At 46.9% G+C, this 17,903-nt stretch overlaps 1 protein-coding gene across 1 annotated transcript; it reads left to right on the top strand.

The window, feature by feature from the left end:
- The first annotated feature begins 6,450 nt into the window (after positions 1 to 6,450).
- GREM1 (gremlin 1, DAN family BMP antagonist) lies at positions 6,451 to 14,458 on the top strand. Its single transcript, XM_028721959.2, has 2 exons — positions 6,451 to 6,813; positions 12,407 to 14,458. The coding sequence occupies exon 2, from the start codon at positions 12,408 to 12,410 to the stop codon at positions 12,969 to 12,971; it is 564 nt and encodes a 187-aa protein (XP_028577792.2). The 5' UTR covers positions 6,451 to 6,813; position 12,407; the 3' UTR covers positions 12,972 to 14,458.
- Positions 14,459 to 17,903: the final 3,445 nt, after the last annotated feature.

Genomic DNA, 17,903 nt, shown 5'->3' on the forward strand with positions numbered 1-17,903 from the left:
ACTTTTTACTTATGTAAAAATAAAAATAAAATAGTAACAGCATAGAAGGTAATGGTTAGGCTAGCATCCCTCTTCCAAATATGCTAGGTTTTTATTTGCAGGGACTGTTCTACATGGGAAAGCATTCAGCACTGTCATTCTCCCATCTGCCATCTGAATTGGTACTATTCTGGGTCAACTTACTCTGCTGCATGTGTAGATGAAAATGGCACCAAGTGTGGGGGGTTTTGGCCCTCTCTGAAGTGCTTCTCTGCAAGATATGGTAGGATGTGTTACACAAGTAAACACTTGCAGGGTATGATAAAGAGAGCATTCCAAGAGTGACTTGGGATGCTATGAAGATGCTGCAAAAGTGGGCATGTGATTATTGCACGCCTTAAGCTAATGCTGAATACCCAAGAGTGTACAACTGGACTGCTGAATCCTAACTGGGTGTACTGAAAAGATGCTGGATGAGACCCAGACCAATAGTACCTGCAAAAGCAGCGTTATTAAAAGCAGCTTTCCCTTTGAACATCTCTTTGTTCAAAGTGCATCTGAAAGCCTAATGACCCACTGGTTCCTTAGGAGTGAGCTTTAATGCAAGGATTTTGATGTTAATCCATGGATCAGATGTGTGTGTGTGGATAATCGCATTGTTGGACAGTCCTTTCTGCCTGTTGGCCGTTAGCCAACGACCCCCTCCTCCGCCTGAATGAAATGTGCCCCGTGGGAGCGTTGGGACATCAGAACCACGAGTTATAGTTATCAGGGGCGCCGACTTATAAAAAATATTGGGGCGTCCTGCCGCTGGTTCGCTCGGGTAGCCGGGAGAACGCAGTTCAAGGTGGCGGTGTTGGGGAGAGACCCTCGCTCAGGGCGCCACGAGACTTGGCGGCCGGCGGCCTATCTGGGGGGTTTTGGAGCATATTTCGGCGGAGCGATTGGGGAGGAGGGGGCTTGTTGCCGGATTCTTCAGCTGGGCCGGAGATCCGCTGCTGGGGGTCCCTGGGCCGAGTTGTGAGCACGGCCTGCTGAAGGGAGATCCAGCCGAATGCGCGACGGGGACGGCCGGGGCTCTCCGGCTAGGGCGCGCGGCTGGCTGGCTGGCGAGGGAGCAGGTGGGGAGGAGGCGGGGGTCCTCACTCTCTTAGGAAACACACCCGCGCGCCCGATTGCCACGAAGTCCGAAGGGTGCGTGTGTGGAATTAAAAAGCAAAAACGAGATACGGGCAGGGCAGGCAAAGAGTTTTCCGCAAGAGGATGGAGGGCAGGTTGAAGAGAAAATCACTCAGGATGAGACAGTCAAATCAGCCATGATAAAATGGGCTCAGGATATTGGGTATAACATCATGTTTGAGGACTGGGAAAGGTTATGGACCACCGGAATGAAATTCACGGCATGTAATGCCTTGAAGGAAAATATTATGAAAATGATTTATAGGTGGTACATGACCCCAGTCAAGCTTGCAAAAATATATCACCTGTCTGATAATAAATGTTGGAAATGTAAGGAGGCTGAAGGGAAATTCTTTCACCTCTGGTGGACTTGTCCAAAAGTGAAGGCCTTCTGGGAAATGATCTATAATGAGTTAAAAAAGGTATTTAAGTATACCTTTCCCAAGAAACCAGAGGCCTTCCTCTTGGGCATTGTTGGCCAGAAAGTGTTAAAGAAGGATAGAACTTTCTTTATGTATGCAACTACAGCAGCAAGAATACTTATCGCAAAATATTGGAAGACACAAGATTTGCCCACACTGGAAGAGTGGCAGACGCAATTGATGGACTACATGGAACTGGCTGAAATGACTGGCAGAATCCGAGATTTGGGAGAAGAAACAACGGAAGAGGACTGGAAAAAATTTAAGGACTATTTCCAAAAGCAATATAAGTTGTATGAATGTTAAAAATTTACACGATTCGGAAACTATAGCTTCAGCAATTAGATTTGGGAAACAGGAAATTATATTTTAAGTAAGAAAAGGTCAAAATCTAAGGTAATACTATGTTTAATTTAAGATATAAGTAACTGATGAAAAGTATGTTAAATTTAGAGGTATAGTATTTGAAAAGTACAAAATAAGGTACGAAACAAGGTAATAATTTGCTGATATCTTTATTATAAAGAATGCAGGGTAAGGGAGATGCGAGGAAGTCCAGTTAGTTATATAAAAAATGTGTTGAATGGTTGGTTTTCTTTTCTTCTTTTTCTTTTTTTCTTTTTCTTGTTCTTTTACTTTTTTCTTCAGTGTATGTTTCTAACTTTGTATTTGAAAACTTAATAAAATATTTATATATAAAAAAAGGGGAAATCCTTTCGCTTTTCTGGGGTGCAGGGAAGTCTCAGAGCCGGAGGTTGGGGAAGGGACCCCCTTTGCTCTGCCCTCTTCTCCCGTCTTAGATTCGCAGGGGGGTCCCCGCCCGAGCTTGCCTGGCCACCGGGCCACACAAGGGCCGCGCTCTACGCAGCGCACCTTGCTAGCCGCGCAGCTGTCCTCCGCGGCTGCGGAGCGGCCCTGCACCGGTGCCCAGCCCCTCTGGGCGCCCGCTGCGCTGCCAATGACAAGCGGGCGACGTCGCGGGCAGGGAAGGCGTCGCTTTCTTTCCCGATCCTTCATCCTCCCAGTCTTCCAGCCCTTTTTTGGGTTGGAAGCTCGTCTCGTTCGCCCTTCTCCTTTCTTCACCCTGCGTGCAATTTTCCTCCCTCGTCTCCCTCCCCATTTCTCCTTCCTTCCTTCCTGACTGACGGGCTCGGGCTTCGGCTCGGGCTCGGGCAGCCACAGCGTCGGCGGTGTTGGCGATCGGCGGCGCGGGGGGATGGCCCTCCCGGGGGAGCCGGCGCTGCTCAATGGGGTTGCCAAGGAGACAGGCCGGCCGCCCCCCTCCCCCGGCCCGGCGCCCCCCGCCGCGCCGGTGCCCGTTATCGAGCTGGTGCGCGCCGGGCGCCCTATAAAAGCCGCGGACGCGCCAAGCTCCCTCTCCCGCCGCGCAGGAGCGATGCCTCTCTCTGGCTCTCCCTCCGCGCAGGCTGAGGGAGGGAGGGAGTGGCGCGTGTGACCCGTCTCTGCTGGGAGACCAAACCCAGCGAGGCAGAGTCGCGCGGAGGCGCCCAGGCAGCGCTGCCGGCTGCGAGGAGGAGCGCCAGGCAGCAGCAGGAGGCGCGGCCTCTCCTCGCCGCCGCCGCCCCGCCTCTCGCCGCCGACTCGCCCGCCTCCCTCCAGGCAACATCTCGCGGCACACTAGGCAACGTCTGGCGGCACACTAGTGTGCCGCGGAACACCGGTTGGGAAACACTGGCATAACAGGTTATTTTTTCTTACTGGGTTTTCCACATAATAAAGGTAAAGGTACCCCTGCCTGTACGGGCCAGTATTGACAGACTCTAGGGTTGTGTGCCCATCTCACTCAAGAGGCCGGGGGCCAGCGCTGTCCGGAGACACTTCCGGGTCACGTGGCCAGCGTGACATCGCTGCTCTGGCGAGCCAGAGCCGCACACGGAAACACCGTTTACCTTCCCGCTAGTAAGCGGTCCCTATTTATCTACTTGCACCCGGGGGTGCTTTCGAACTGCTAGGTTGGCAGGCGCTGGGACCGAACAATGGGAGCGCACCCCGCTGCGGGGATTCGAACCGCTGGCCTTTCGATCGGCAAGCCCTAGGCGCTGAGGCTTTTACCCACAGCGCCACCCGCGTCCCCATATAATAGGTAAATTCAAATTAAATAAAGAAAAACTATGGGCTAGCATTTTGATGATAATGATGCTGACAGCATCATACGAAAAATGCACAAAAGTTCTATGCACGAGAAGAACCAGTTCCACAGTAAACTCCCTTCTGGAAACACCAAAGACATACAAATGTGTTTCTTTCACTCAACTCCCTACCACTCTTTTGATTGGGGTAGGGGGTGGGAGGGGGTCTCTGCCCTCCATAATGCATCATGCTAGAGTTAACCTGACTAAAAGAATAGTTCCTGTAGAAGGGACTGAAGAAAATTTAACAAAACAGAGAGGAAAAGTGATTTCCAAGGCCCCCTAGTGAATGATGGGTGTAATAGCTAGAGCATCGGACTAGGACTTAAAAGAGTAGGACTCAAATTCCCACTTGCTCATGACACAAACTGGGTGACCCTGGACCAATCACAGTCTCTCAGCCTAACCTACCTCACAAGGTTGTTGTGAGGATCAAATGGAAAGGGGGAGAAGCATGTACAGTATGCTACCTTGAGTTCCTCAGAGGAATAGAGTGAGCAGCTCAGTTGGTAGAGCAGGAGACTCAAACTCTGGGTTGTAGGCTCAAGACCCACGTTTGGCAAAATATTCTTACATTGCAGAGAGTTGGGAGTACCTAACCCTCGTGGTCCCTTCCAACCCTACAATTCTATGATTTGTAAAAATAAAGATAAAAGCAAAAATAAGAATAAAAAATAATTACAGTGATTTAACATAATGGTGAGCTCCCGTTGTTCGGTCCCTGCTCCTGCCAACCTAGCAGTTCAAAAGCACGTCAAAGTGCAAGTAGATAAATAGGTACCGCTCCGGCGGGAAGGTAAACAGCATTTCTGGTTCGCCAGAAGTGGCTTAGTCATGCTGGCCACATGCTGTACGCCGGCTCCCTTGGCCAATAAAGTGAGATGAGCGCCGCAACCCCAGAGTCGGCCACGACTGGACTGAATGGTCAGGGGTCCCTTTACCTTTACCTACATACAATAATACATAACATTAGTATATAAAAAGTAGGACTGGCTACACAACGCTGCAGAGTGGTCCCAACAGACACTACATAGCATTCTTTCAGCACTGAACATAGTCAGCACTGAGCTATTTTGGAGTGCCCCCCCCCAAAAAAACCTCACTTCTGCAATGCTTGTTTCCCCCCCGAGTTGCTGATACCTGCCCCTTGTTTCTCAGTAGCCTTGTTTTGGTTACACAGCAATAATATCTCTGCACCCAAGGTCACTTTTAATATATCTGTTTCATTCTCCTTCTCCCTCCCAACACTCAGTTACCATGCCATGCCCAGTGACCATGTTCAGTCTGCCTCAACCGAGCTGTTTGTGGCTTCTCCCTCACCCACCTTTCAAGGCTTCTCCATCCCTATTTGCTTGTGTGTGTGCCAACCTTCGGATTGCGAACACCTTCCTCTTCCACATAGGTAGTGTCTCTTGGCTATATAAAGGCAGGTGCCCAGAGGAAGAACTGACTGTTAATATACCTGATGATAAAATATCAAGCTATACTCAAGTCATAATAATTTTTTTTTTAAGTGAGTAGCATATCTAAGCAATTATCACCTCAACCAGTGATTGCCTGACTTATACCCCCATCAATGATAACTGGAGAGCCAGGTTATAGACAAAAGTTTCTGCCAGAGTGACGGTATGTACCAGCGGCAATTGCACATTTTCTGTGATAAGCGAACACGATCCCTGATTGAACTTTAGCAGTAAAACTTCCAGAAGAACATTCTTGTCTCCTTTTGCCAACATTAACTGGCAGACCTAAACAACTCTAACAAGAGAGTATCTGCCCCAGACATACATTTCTGGATGCAGGTGTGACGAACTCTTGTTGATAACAGCATCAGTTTAATTTAATTTAATAGTCTACTTTCTTGTGGGGTGGCTTTTAGAGTCTCCCAATAGCAATCATCAGGGATGCAGGTGGTGCTGTGGTGTAAACCACTGAGCCTTGGGTACCGCTCTGGCGGGAAGGTAAACAGCGTTTTCGTGCACTTCTCTAGTTTTGCCAGAAGCGGTTTAGTCATGCTGACCACATGACTGGGAAAAACTGTCTGCGGACAAACATCGGCTCCCTCGCCAGTAAAGCGAGATGAGCGTCGCAACCCCAGAGTCGTTCGCGACTGGACTTAAGTGTCAGGGGTCCTTTACCTTTTTGAATAGCAGTCATCAGTGCCACTAGCCTGATGTAAATCGTGGATTAATTTCTGAGCATAAATGCTTGGGACTGATTTGCTTGGCTGAAATCCTAAAAACCTGGGATGATGAGGAGGAAGAGGAGGAGTGGGGTGGGGAACTTTCAGGTCTCTGGCTTGTGATCCTTCTGTGCACATTTACTTGCATACAAAGACCACTGTGATTAATGGAACTTAATCCAAAGTGTGTGTGGGAGGACTGCATGAATCCAAGCTCTCTCAATCTTTCCTGAACACACCAAGCTATATCACAAAGCCTGTGGATTGGTGGTCCTGCTCCGCCCTGCTGTGCGACAATGATTTTAGACGGTCTTGTGCTAAGAGTTCGTATTTTTGAAGCATCTAAAGCAAGCCTGGGTACCGTAGACAAGATTTCGAAAGCGAGCAAAAGCCTCTAAAAGACCTCGAGCCCAACTCCAGCAGAGGCATCAGTGTCGGGAGGAGGAGGGGGAGACTATCGCCCGCTGTCTTTGCCGATGGGTTCCGCCCCCGCCGGTCGCGCGTCCCTCGGCACGTGGGGATGCGGGTAGCAGCCAGCGGGTCCCTCGCCCGCCAGCGCCGGTCTGACCTGGAGGTTCAGGGAGGAGCCGGGCGTCGCTTTCTTGGAGAAAGGAGAGTTCTCCTCCCTGGCGGGAGTTGCTGGAAGCGTTTAGGGGGCGTATTGGGAGGCGGCCGCTGGCCAATGATCAGGAGCGCTGCTCTCAGCTGGCAGGCATTTAAATGGGAGACAGCGCGGTGCGCCTGCAATTCGGAAGCGGGGCCCGAGCTTTCCTTGCCTCTCCTTCCGATGGGCTCGAGGGACCGGGAGCAGAGCAGCAGCCCACGCCGTCACCCCGCGCACTGAAGCGCCCCACGCCGGAAAGGAGCCGCGGAGCAGGACTCGCTCTCCGCCCACGCGCAGGTGAGGCGGCAGCGGAAAGGATTTCGGGGCTTCATTGGGAGGCCTTGGGTTGCTTTACGCCGGGGTGAAGGATGGCGACTGCCGGTCTGCTCCAGGCAAGCAGGAGGCGCTGGGTTGTAGCCCCTTGGAAGCAGTAGGGTTACTCGTGGCGTAAGGGAGTAAAGTGATGAGAGCCTTGGAAACTGCAGGTCAGTGTATTCTGGGAAGAATACCGACTCTGATGGGGTAGGATAACTTAAGTTAGATTTATGCCTGGCATCGTAGATAAAATGCTTTCCTGGAATTAATCCAGGAAAGCCTGTCGAATATATGCTACGAAATACCGAAGCTCTTACCTTTCCCCGTATCTGTGTAGCGCCTGACTGGAGGGAGGGGAGTCGCTGGAACCCCCTAATTCCCACCCCACATTTCTCATCGCAGTTTTTTTTTTGGCGGGGGGGACGGGGACTTGGCTGGCTTTTGCCACAAATGGAACTACAGGTAGAACCAATACCATTTTCACACGTGATTTATAGCGCAGTTCCATGCATATTTACTTGGAAGTAAGGGCCATTAACTTAAATGGGGTTTACGTCCCAGTTAGTAAACATGGGGCTTCAGACCGAACAAGTTCTCTCTGTGTGCACCTGAAATTCTAGTATTGACTCCATTCGTTGGGATGCCAGCTAAAAATGGGGATTCCTCAACCCTGCAGTAACAATCTTAGCACTTGGTGTTTTCCAAGCCCGGGTTGCTGGAGGAAACCTTAAAAGCTCGTCGGATTGCCAACGCCACTCCCACGGAAAAAGAAGGCCCACTCTTTACAGGGTGCCCAGGATGTGACCCAAGTCCGTCTCCTTCCCCAGTAAGCCTGTGCAGCCGCTCCTGCCTTCTCTGCGCTTCCAAAGCGACCGTAACACCCCGCGGGTCGGTATTCGCAACCGGCCCTCCTCTAGGCTTTCTTGGGCGCCCTGTGGTGCCACTGCCTAATGGGCTAATTTAATCGAAAGGGCCGAAAATTGCTCACAGCCGCGCGGCGGCCGGGATGGGCGAAGAGGGCCGCGGAAAACGCCTTTTAAAAGGATTGGCCCCTTGCAAGGGGGCGGGCGCTGGCTGACAAAACGGGCTGGGCCGGCGCCTCAAACGGGCCCTGCTGCGCGGAGGCGCACTTAACATGCAAGCCTCCTCGGAAGTAACTCCCACTGACTTCAACGGGGCTTGCCCTCCGCGGTAGCCCCCCCCCCCCCCGCTCACTAGGGCCAGTGGGGCTATTCCAGGTGCCGGCGGCGGCAGGGCGGAGAGTTCGTCCTTTGCTCGCTCGGGGATTTGCACCGCCCCGACGGCAAACGGGCGCGGACCGCGGCGTTTGCTCCGGTGGCGACGGAAAGCCGTCGGTTCTCCCTTCCCGCGAGCGGCTCTTTCCCTGCCAAGGGCGGAGCCGCCGAGGGGAGGCGGGTGTCTCCTAAGACCCCGCCGCGTGACTTACTCAAAACCAAACAAAACGCTGGCGGAGGCGGCGGCCTCCTGCGCCTCTGGTCGGTGGGCCCCGCGGAGCAACCCTGGAAACGGCCTGTCTTGGGCGAGGCTGAGCTGAGGGCGCTGCCCTTGCTTGGCGGGGAGAGAAAGAGGCGCCACCCAGCGCGCCGCCGGCCACCCTCTGCTGCGCCTCCCGCGCGGCGGCCTTCTGGGCGGCAAGACCAGAGGGAAACGCCGGGCATCTCCGAGGGGGCGAGGCGTGGTTCTCTGTCCATTACAGCAGCCTTCGCCAACCTGGGGTGCTCCAGCTGCGTGGGACTACAACTCCCATCAGCTCCAACTGGCTCTGGGTTGTCAGGAGGGAGGAGTTCAGTTTAACCCTGGGGCAACACCCCAAGAAGCGTCATTATCAGGGCCGAAGAGTAGCCCCGTTTGAGCTCTCGTCATTGACACGCTGAAACATGTAGATGTTAATGTGGGAGATAAATCCAAAAACGCATTTCCTCCCTCCCCCCGTTGTATATTCCCTTCTCGTTGGTTAAATTTATTTTAAGCTTCCCATAAGAAATGCCTCAGTCTTTCCCTATGAAAGATCTATCTTCAAATACTTTGTGCTGTATGCCTTGGCTCATGCTTCTGTTCTTCCGATAAGGGAAATAACTTGGTCAGTGGTCACGATTGGAGTTGTAATCTCAACAGGTTCCCCGCCTCTGGTTTCTAGTCTGAGGGTGAACTGAGCACTCCTCCTTGATTTGTTTGCAGGGAAGTTAGAGGACGTTGCATCAAATGTTATTCCACACTTTGCGGGATCCCCTCATTTTTCCTTATCTGATTTGGGGTGCAAAGCAGGTTTGCTGTGCAAAAATTGTGTATCAGCTTAAATTGCGCAACTTGCTTGAATCTCACTGGCAGTGCCCTGACTCTGGTAACAGGGCTTTTAAGCATTTGGTGAAGGCAACCTTAAAATCTGAAAAAGTCCATGCTGTAAGAAATCTCCCTGCGGTCCTGGGAGCACTTGTAATCTTCAATAAAGTCTTCCTTTAGACTGATTTAGAAACCTGATCTTTTGATAACATTAGAATCTCTGTCTGCAATTCACAAACCACTATCCCTCAGACAGACACACTTCTGTTAGATCTGAATCTGGAACCTCTGTGTTTCAGATCAGTCTGTTCTCTGTCTCTCCCTCCCCCCAAAAAACTCATTCTTAAACTGTGAAACATATATTTTTAAACCTCAGAAAAATGACTGGCAGTCCCTACTTTCAAGGGAACAGACACTTGGAATGCAGTTCTGGCCTTTTCATCTCTAAAAAGAAATTGCAAAGCTTCAGGACGATGCAGAAAGGAGCAACTATACATCATCTTTTCCTGCGAGAAGTTTAACAGTGTAGTCATATGTGTATCTGCTCACATCTACTTTCAAGTAAGTCCCATTGCTTTCAGTGGGACTTGCTTCCTGGAAAGTGTACATAGCATTGCAGTCTAAAGCTCTTTAGTTTTTAAAAAAGTGAGTAAGATGGGGGCAGGCCACAAACATATTATTATTATTATTAAGTTTATATACCGCCCTTCAGGTGTGGAGTCAATTCTCTTTCAAATCACTTCAGCTTGTAGCACCTAAGGAAGGTGATGTCCTTGCCTTGCATTACCATTCAGTTGCCTACCCACTGCATTTTGTAGTTCTTCAATCATCTACTTGGAACTGAGAAGTTTTTACAACTTAGGTGGGGACGTTTTCTGACAATGGCTGGATTGAATATGATGTATTGTATCCAAATGGCTCTGAAGGATTAGGGATAACCCACAGAAAATATTGGGACGAGAGGGAGGTGCCTTAGCCTTAGCACTATGACAAACACAAGCCATTGAGTTGATTTGTTAGTGAAGTGATCACTTTCACCTCTAATCTTTTGTATTCATTATTTGTATTCATATAAACACACACCAAACCTTTAATTTAAAAGAAGAGTCCTTGACTGCCAATGCTGTCTGCTATGCCAACCCAAAATATGAGCTTTGTCCTGAAGGCTTTTAGGTAATTGTTGCTAATAGCAATATTGGTGTTCTTACTCCTCATAGACCATCTCGCTTTCATTGTGATTTCCTTTAGAGCTGTGGTCTAATGATGGATTTAAAATAGAGCCTTTACTCAAAAGTGCTCAGGTTTCAGCTATTGAACTTAACAGAAGAGAGGTTGGTCTAGGTCAGTACTGAGCCCTTTGAAAGCTTACACCAAAAACTTTCTTCTGGAAATGGGACGAAGGTATGCAGGCTCTCCCCCCTAAAATGTGTGCTTTGCTCTCTGAATGTTCCTGAAATAGGAATATACTTACTGGTTCCTATTATATTTATTTACTCTAGTATTGCAAGCTAGAACTTTCAGGCAAAAACATGGCTATGTTTCTTGAGCAGGTTCAGTGTGCGTGTGTGGAAGTGTGTAATGGAATTGTTAGTCATCATTTGTATGTTTGAAATGACACTAAGTTGGAACACTCAAGTCTTTTATACTACCAACATGTTCAGCTTCTATTTCTTCAACCTCCAAGTACATTGGCTTAGAATCTACATAGTAGTTATGAGGTCTCCCTCATTGAGTGTTGCTGCAAAATGATCACAGCAAACTTAAACATAATATAAGTATTTAAATAAAAATAAATCTGTTATCCAGCCCTAGAGTTAAAGAGTAGGGGAGGAAAATTCTTGGTTCTGGAAAATCCCTTGCTTCCAGAAAAGCGGGTCAGAGCTGTTGCCTTTTCGTCTCTCAGCGACAGAGAGGTGGGCTCTTGTTTTCTGACTGTAAAACGAGTCCTATTGCAAATGTACAAAAGTAATATAACTGAACTAGTTCAAAAATGATGACACAGTTGTAATCCATGTTGCATGAGTGAAAGGCAGCTGCCACAACTGATGTTTTCCTCCCTCTTCAGTCCCCTGAGTGTGCACACCCCCACTTCAGAATCTTGAGGGTGACCTTCTGAGCATTATGGGATGTCTTGTGGGGCTACTGTGGGAGGAGAGAATTGCCGGAAGCATGGAATTTGTGTGAGCATTACGAGATTGTTTTGCCTAGTTTTAGGCCTTTTGCCCTCCTTCCACTACCACCCTATAAGTCACAGTCCGCAGTGTTCAGTAAATCTCTCCTGAGCCTCAGCAGGGACTTTTTAGGGACTACAGGTGGGAGGAGGGGAGGGAGAAAATTGGTTTCCTGAGCCTACCATCCCTTTGTCCAACCCCTTGGGTACAACTCAAAAAAATAAATGCCAAGTTTACAAACTGATACAACATACAGTATGGCATAAACAAATCAAGGAATCAGATATGATCAGTGGTTATGAAGTCACAGGTTGATAAAGTGATTTTCAATATAAGAGCACACAACTAATAGAATTATATGATGGGCAGCTGGTAAAAACCTGTTCCAGCTAAGTCTTCTGAACTGCCCATGTACTTTGAAAATCCAAATCTCTTATGAGAACATAACTACCAATGAATTTCTGTGACCATCCATGTATACGCCTTTGACAAAACTTCTAATTACATATGGAAAACTCAGACTCATAAATGGATGACTTTCACATAGTATTCCCTGACAGTCCTGTAACTCATTGCAATGCCTTCTACACCATGCAGGATGCAGCTGTTAAGTGTCCTAACTGGTGTTGGGATGTGGGCACATATTTAACCTGTTCTGTGCCAGTTTCTCTATTTTCCTGCATGCTTTTAACCTTGAAAGCCTTGCATGGCCAGGTATCCTCATGCTGGAAGGACAGTCTCTGTCCAAATACAAACCCGTTTTCCAGTTTAGGTCAAGTTAGCTGATTCTGTAGCTTATGTCATATACACGACATGTTCAGACAGTGGCAACTAGGAGCCAGGTTTTTCTGTTGGCAGTCACCTGTGATAAAATTGGCCCTTGCATTTCCAAATTTTACCTGAGGGAAATTCCATACAGGTTGGAATCTCTCAAGTTGCTAGATTTGAAAGAGGAGGGATTTGCTTTATTCCCTGTCCTTTTTCTCCCGCTCCTGAGAGGAAGGTTGGTATTTTCACTAGCTTTGGGATAAGGGGTGATGTGATGCACTGTGTGCAACTTTTTAGTTGATGCCATGTGAAATAGATATATCCTTTCTCCCCAGGATGAGTCGCACAGTTTCTACAGTTGGGGTCCTCCTTCTGTTTGGACTTCTGCTGCCCACCGCAGAGGGGAGCAAGAGGAACCGTGGAGCCCAGGGCGCCATCCCCCCGCCTGACAAAGATAAACCCAATGATTCGGAACAGCCGCAGCAGCCGCCGTTGCCACCGCAGCAGTCGGGCGCCAGGATCCGTGGCAAGGACAGAATCAAGCCTCCATCTGCTGAAGAGGTGCTGGAGTCGAGCCAAGAGGCGCTGCACGTCACTGAGCGACAGTACCTGAAGCGGGACTGGTGCAAGACGCATTCCCTGAAGCAAACCATCCACGAGGAAGGCTGCCACAGCCACACCATTATCAACAAGTTCTGTTACGGGCAGTGCAATTCCTTCTACATCCCCAGGCATATCCACAGAGAGGAAGGCTCCTTCCAGTCCTGTTCCTTTTGCAAACCTAAGAAACTCACCACCATGTCTGTCACACTGAACTGCCCGGAGCTTCAGCCCCCGAGGAAGAAAAAGAGGATCACGCGAGTTAAAGAATGTCGCTGTATATCCATAGACTTGGATTAGGAGGCACCACGATGGGTGTTCCAGTTCTTGCCCTTGACTACAGACGCCCGAAACCCAATCTGTCTGAATGGGACACAAACAATAGAGAACTGCAACAAAAACAATGTATGCGTATCTGTGTGCAAGTGTGAATGCCAATACATCAATTACAAAAGCATGCATATGGAATAGCACCACTACTTGGAGTGCAAGTTGTCACCTATTCCTAGGGTCAGTATCTCACTAGTTCACCTGTGTGCTGGGGTTCCTGCGCTTCCATTTTCCACCAGCATCTGTGCCATTGACTTGTGTACCTGTTGCAAGTGAGAGCGTTGATGTTCTCTAGGTCCAGTGTTATTTCTTAGAACAAAATGTTAACAGGGATGCAGTAGACTTACAGAAATGCCCCTTGTAAATAGTGTTCAGTAAAGGGTGCAATTATAATTGGGAATGAATGTTCAGAAGCAGCTTTGTTTGGATCGAAAAACACAGCCACTAGCATTAGAAGACTTTAAAGAAGGTAATGGGCAAGGAAAAAATGAGAAAGTACAAGAATTAAGAGCAACAAGGGAAGGCAACGTGCATAATGACTCTACTGATGCTTTGAATGTACTTTAAAAACATTTTTTAGTTAAGTAATTGTTTTGGGATGCTGCATTCTTTGACTATAACTGTAGTGTTTAATTCCATCATTAGCTTTTAGGTTTGCCGTAATAATTTGTCTAAAATCTGTTAATGTATATGTGTACACATCTTTTCTATCTCCATTATACTATCAGGTAATTCAGCTTAACACAGAAAGCACAATTCTACAGTGATCGTTTAGGACTTCAAATGCAATAAGCATACAAAGCTATATATTTCAGAGCTTCAATAGGAGCTGTGTGATAGATGCTGCTTAGTCTCCGGCCCAAAGGATGTACTGCCTTGCCCATTTACCTTGCATTTATCCATATTATCTTTGATTTTGGATTTGCTAAACTTTAGGTGCTGTTGGGGGCGGGGCTGGGCGTGTGGCAGAGTGCTCAGTCTTTCCTTCAGCATTTACTGAATATAAGGGCCTTTTCTTTGAACAGCTCTTGAACAGTCCATTCATGTATAAACATGTAGCAGTAATATATGGTGAATATTGCCTTTTGTCAGAACAGAACAGCCTTGAGAGCGAAAAATGGTTTTTAAGTGTAAAATTCATTATGTATTACTATTACATGGTTTGTAGCTGAATTCATCTTTGACCAGTTCCCCCTATGTATGATAGGGTACCACCTCTCGTGCCTCCCCTTTGCTTTATTTTTATTTACATATACAGATGTGGCCACCTCTGTTTCCATCCCCATTGTAAACCTCTGGCCTTTATTTATATTGTTGAAGCCCCTGGACAGATAGACTGGCTTTTGAAAGTATGAACACATTAACCAACTGTCTATGCACAGTAGGCAATTTGTGGTTCATGCCACAAGGAGAGGACAGGTATTTATAGAAATAAAACACTTATTTGTCTGTAACAACGAGGAGCCTGCCAATAACGTGTCTGCTTAATAAGCAAATGTATTCATATAAGAAGCATTCTGGCTCTTGACATATCACACAGTCCTCAAATATACCATAATAAAACAACCCATATTTATAACCTAAACTACCCATTTATCATTTAGCTGTATTGCTTCTTGTTCCATCTTTAGAGGATAAGTCAACAACTGTTTTTCTTCTTTTTAAATGTTTCATCTTGTTTTAGAGGCTATAGCTGTATCCTCTAGTTACTTATTCCTCTATTAAGTTGTAGTCCCTTGCATAACAATTAGGGGATACCTCTTTCTATAAAAACCCCCAGTTCACTGGGACCTTGACAAGCATGATCATGCATAGCCAGATGCCTGTCAGCATCCTTTCACATGCAAATGTTTTTTTACTGCCTTCATCTATACCAGTAACAAATTGCAAACTTGCATATTAGCCCATATCAGGATCACCCACTGCAATCTTTTTTAATAGGTATTCTCATACATTTATTTCTGTGTAGATAATTTTTAAAAGCCTGATTTCTGAGTTACAGGAGAAAATTTCCACTGTGTGGAATGTGAATAGTTAAGCAGGAAGATATTTAATGGTTTTGGCATTTCCACATGATCAGAGAGCTTTCCACTAACTACTACTTAGAAGGTATCAAGGTTAAAGCATTCCCTTTGCCTTCTGAACTCTTGGGGACTTTCTCTTCCTATAATTCATATACAGCTCTCACCAAGCAATATATAGTTCTGGCTTTTTAAAAGTTTTAACTTTTCATACAGCACATTTTTGAAGCAACAACTTGTAAAACAATTTAAGGTTTATAGCAAGGTGGAGTTGGTTATCTAAGAAAGAATAATAGAAGATCCCTCTTCAGAAAAATATATATGTTGGTTTCATAGGCAGGTCATTTATGATTGATTTTTCAGGTTTCAAGGAAACCAAAGATGTAGCTGCAAATGATTTCAAATCAAACCATATGTACTGTACTTAAATCTGAATTTTTCTTATAAAACAATGAAGAGGAACCCAAGCTGCTGTGTGTTCTGTAGAATTTCACAATGCAAAAGCTGTTTAAAAACAAACAACTTTGATTTTGTAACTTGCCAACAGTTTGTTCACTTGCTATAATAAACATGTTTTTTAAAAATATATATGTTGAATTGCAGGCTAAAATGAAATTGCAAGTTTTAGAACTGGATTTTCAAATGGGTAAATATGAGAGAGGCAGAAATGTCCAATTCCCATTCTTGGCATAATGGCTTTAGCTGCATCTCACAAGACAGCCAAGAACAGTGGTAAGGATTTATCCAGCCACCACAAGGAGGGGAACAGGATTATGGTACAAGTTGGACAAGTTGGGGAAAGCGTGGAATAAGATTCCTGTACATACTTTCCTAACTTGGTATGCAATTAAGGTAAAACCAAAGTATCCTCCTGGGGCTCTTCAGATTCCTACATGGTCCATATCCCAAGCCCCATTTCCTCTTGCCTAACATACTGGGAACAGATGGGATGAAGCGGGAGGTTACTTGAGTACAACAGCAGGTTTCTTTTTAGCCTTGTGGGTGTTTATGAATTGGGACAACACCTTTCACAAAACCCCAGCAGCTGCTACAAGGGAACCCTCTGTCTGCAATGAAGCTTCTTGACCATGCCATGGGAGACTGCTGGGAACTGCAGCTACTGGTAGCTCGTAAAGCTCTTAGCAGTGATGCAGCGGTGAATTCTAAACTGCAGACATGCTTCGTGACATCCCCATAGCCACCTAAGACTATGCAACAATGTCATGAAGTGGTTGGACACAGAAGAATGGTGGCAGGAACCAGCTGGGGAGCCGCATGGGGAAGAAGGCTGAGAGCCTGTGGATTGGTGGTGGGACAACAATGAGTGCTCAGAGGGAGAAGCCTGGGAGGTGTCAGAAGCTGAAGAGGGAACAGGGCTTAATGAGCAGGGAGAGTCTGTGGCAGAGAGCAGTCCAGAGGCAGAAGCTGAAGCAGGAGAGGAGGGAGTCCAAGAGGCAGAGATGAGTCTGGCTGGGGCAGACTATGGTGTTTCCCACCTCCTGCTGTGACCAGCTCCCCTCCCCTCTGGTCTCCCAGAACTCTGGTTTCCCATGAACTGGCCAGAGAAGTTAGTTTTGTGCAGGAGCAATATCAGATTGCTTGGGAAAACCCCCGGAAAGAGGGAACTTTGACAGCTGTGAGTAGGTGGGGACCTTCAGTCCCATCAACTGCTTCATGGGGGCAAGACCTACCCAAGTTGAGTTGCTTTGCTCATTAGGCACGGCACTCCTGTGCAGATCTCAGTTTTGCTAGTGAAGTTAACACCAGCTTGCTTGGTGTGATTTACTGCTGGCTCGCTCCTGTCAAAGCAAACATGATTTTTTTAAAAAAACCAGTGCCTACATTTTGATTTCAATATCAAGCCAGTTTTTACACACACACACACACACACACACACACACACACACACACACACAGTGTTAATCTTCAACTTGTTAAGTGGTCACCTGTATTGGTAAATGGCTGTCCTATTCTATGCCAAATCCATGTACAGAAAAGCAGGGAATCGTCATGAATATCTATAATGACATTTGAAGTCCAGTTAGCTGACTTTGCTGACTAAGAACTGTTGACTTTATTATGGTTCCACATAATACCCCATATGGCAAATGGCTGACTTCTCAGCTAAGCTTTGATGGTGGGGGTGGGAGGGGCAATGTTTTTTTAATTGCTGCTTGATTGTGCTTTCATTATTTTCCCATCTGATTGGAAACAATATTTATAACCACGTCCCTTTTAAGTAATTACAAGAAGATGTGAAAGACAAATATACTGACATAAAAGGAGAATGGTTTGATTAACAGTAAAACAGGAACATTTCTAAGATGTCTCTTTCATCTTTTGTTTGATACAGATGTAAAGTCACATCATTCAGGGATGAATCAGTTGGAGCAGAACATTTGCAGTGGTTCCTAACAAAAACACTGGCATTTATTTCTTAAATTAAACATTCAAAAGCAGATATATGCTGACAATATAGTGATTGAGTTAGAGACATGCAGCCAGATGCCCTGAGTTGGAAGATGTAGTTGAGGCAAGGTGTGCTATTGAGGCAGTAGCAGTGAAAGCTACTGAAAGGATGGGTGAAATCTGTCCATTTTGCTTTCTTCCAGTTTCTCATTTTTCAGTTCAGTTCTCCATGTTTTCTCATCAGTTTGCATGTGTTTCTTTTAAAGTCCTCATCAAAATTCACCAACATTATAGTGCAAATCTGTTACCAGGTGGTTCCCAATCTTTGAGGATCCCTTCTCCTTCCCACCCCCAAATGTCATGGACCCAGCATACAAAAACTTGCCAAGGCTTTAAGACAATGATCCCTCCCAGAGAGCCAGTGTGGTGTAGTGATTAAGAGCGGTAGACTCGTAATCTGGTGAACCGGGTT

The sequence above is a fragment of the Podarcis muralis genome, chromosome 1, assembly GCF_964188315.1.
Source record: "Podarcis muralis chromosome 1, rPodMur119.hap1.1, whole genome shotgun sequence".
NCBI classification, from domain to species: Eukaryota; Metazoa; Chordata; class Lepidosauria; order Squamata; family Lacertidae; genus Podarcis; species Podarcis muralis.